Consider the following 1,226-nt stretch of genomic DNA (forward strand, 5'->3'; position numbering starts at 1 on the left):
GACCGAGGCTGTGAATTGCTCTGCCATCTGTGGTGTTCCAGGCCCTTCCACAGGCTGCTGTAAATGTGGGGTGATCATTGTTCCCTCGTCAGCCGAGACCTGGGACAGTCACACCCCACAGGTCCCATGTACATTCTTTCAGGCCCGGGAGGCGGCTGGGGACAAAGTTCTCCCTCCGCCTGGGAACCACGGAGTGGGTGGGCCCCTCAGGGTCCGAGCTGCCTGTTGTCCAGTTCAGGGGTCAGTCCTTCCTACCCAGGGGCAGAGTCTTGGCCTCAGAGGGCCCAGAAAGCCAGTGGGCTCCTCAGGCCGCCTGGCAGTGCCAGGCAATTGTGAGATGTGCGAGCAGCTGCTGGTACCCGCCGGCCCAGCACCTAGCCCACTGTCCAGGCTTAGCAGGTGCCAACAAGGGCCACGTGTCGGGTCAGCACCCCACTCTGGGAACCTGTGAGGTCGGCTCCGGGGACACAGACACTGGCCTTTCCCTACAGGGACCCAAAGGAGAAAGGGGAGAGAAGGGCGAAGCCGGCCCCTCTGGTGCTGCAGGACCCCCTGGACCCAAAGGGCCTCCCGGAGATGACGGTCCCAAAGGCAGCCCTGTGAGTAGCTCCGAGATGCCGTGGGTGGGCGCCCCCGGAACTGGGGTGGGGTGGGGCCCTGCATCCTAGACCCTTCTCATTCATCCACAGTGTCTTGGGGAAATGTTTCTAGTGTAGAGGTTTTCATACCAGCTCCTGGACACAAACAGTGGAGCAAGGCTGGGGGACGGCTTCCAGGGCCTGGGAGTGGACAGGCAGCGTGCTGGACCGGGTGGGCCGGCAGCCCCCCTGTCCTGTGGCCTGCCCTGGCCCGGCATCAGGAGGGGCTTCTGAGTGGCACATTCCAGAAGCCCCAAGCTCCCGTCTCAGCCTGGAGCTAAGGAGCGGGTGTGTGGGCATGGACAGCGTGGCCTCCGGGAAGCAGGAGGACCCAGCCGGCCTGCTGCCTCCAGGCTTGTTGTGTGACGCAAGTGAGATGTTCGGAAAGGCTCCAGTGGTGAAGAGCACGGCGGTGTCGGAACCGTCAGAACGTTCTAGGGGCGGTAGGCAGGGAGGTGGTCTTGACGCAGCGAAGGCTTGGCGGTGCGCACTCGGGGAAGGTTGCTGACGGCCTGGACCTCTCTTTCTCGGTTTCAGGGCCCTGTCGGCTTTCCCGGAGACCCCGGTCCCCCCGGAGAGCCCGGCCCC

The 1,226-nt window shown here is 64.3% G+C and overlaps 1 protein-coding gene across 1 annotated transcript in view; it reads left to right on the forward strand.

Moving 5' to 3' along the window:
• The window catches only part of COL5A1 (collagen type V alpha 1 chain), a 157,107-nt gene that overhangs the window by 132,179 nt on the left and 23,702 nt on the right, over positions 1-1,226 (forward strand). Inside the window, exon 50 of the mRNA XM_019641843.1 lies at positions 492-599. Within this exon, the coding sequence (XP_019497388.1) occupies positions 492-599 (108 nt within the window). The remainder of the gene's footprint in view (positions 1-491; positions 600-1,226) is intronic.

Source organism: Hipposideros armiger, unplaced genomic scaffold, assembly GCF_001890085.2.
Source record: "Hipposideros armiger isolate ML-2016 unplaced genomic scaffold, ASM189008v1 scaffold_3, whole genome shotgun sequence".
In the NCBI taxonomy this organism is placed as follows: domain Eukaryota; kingdom Metazoa; phylum Chordata; class Mammalia; order Chiroptera; family Hipposideridae; genus Hipposideros; species Hipposideros armiger.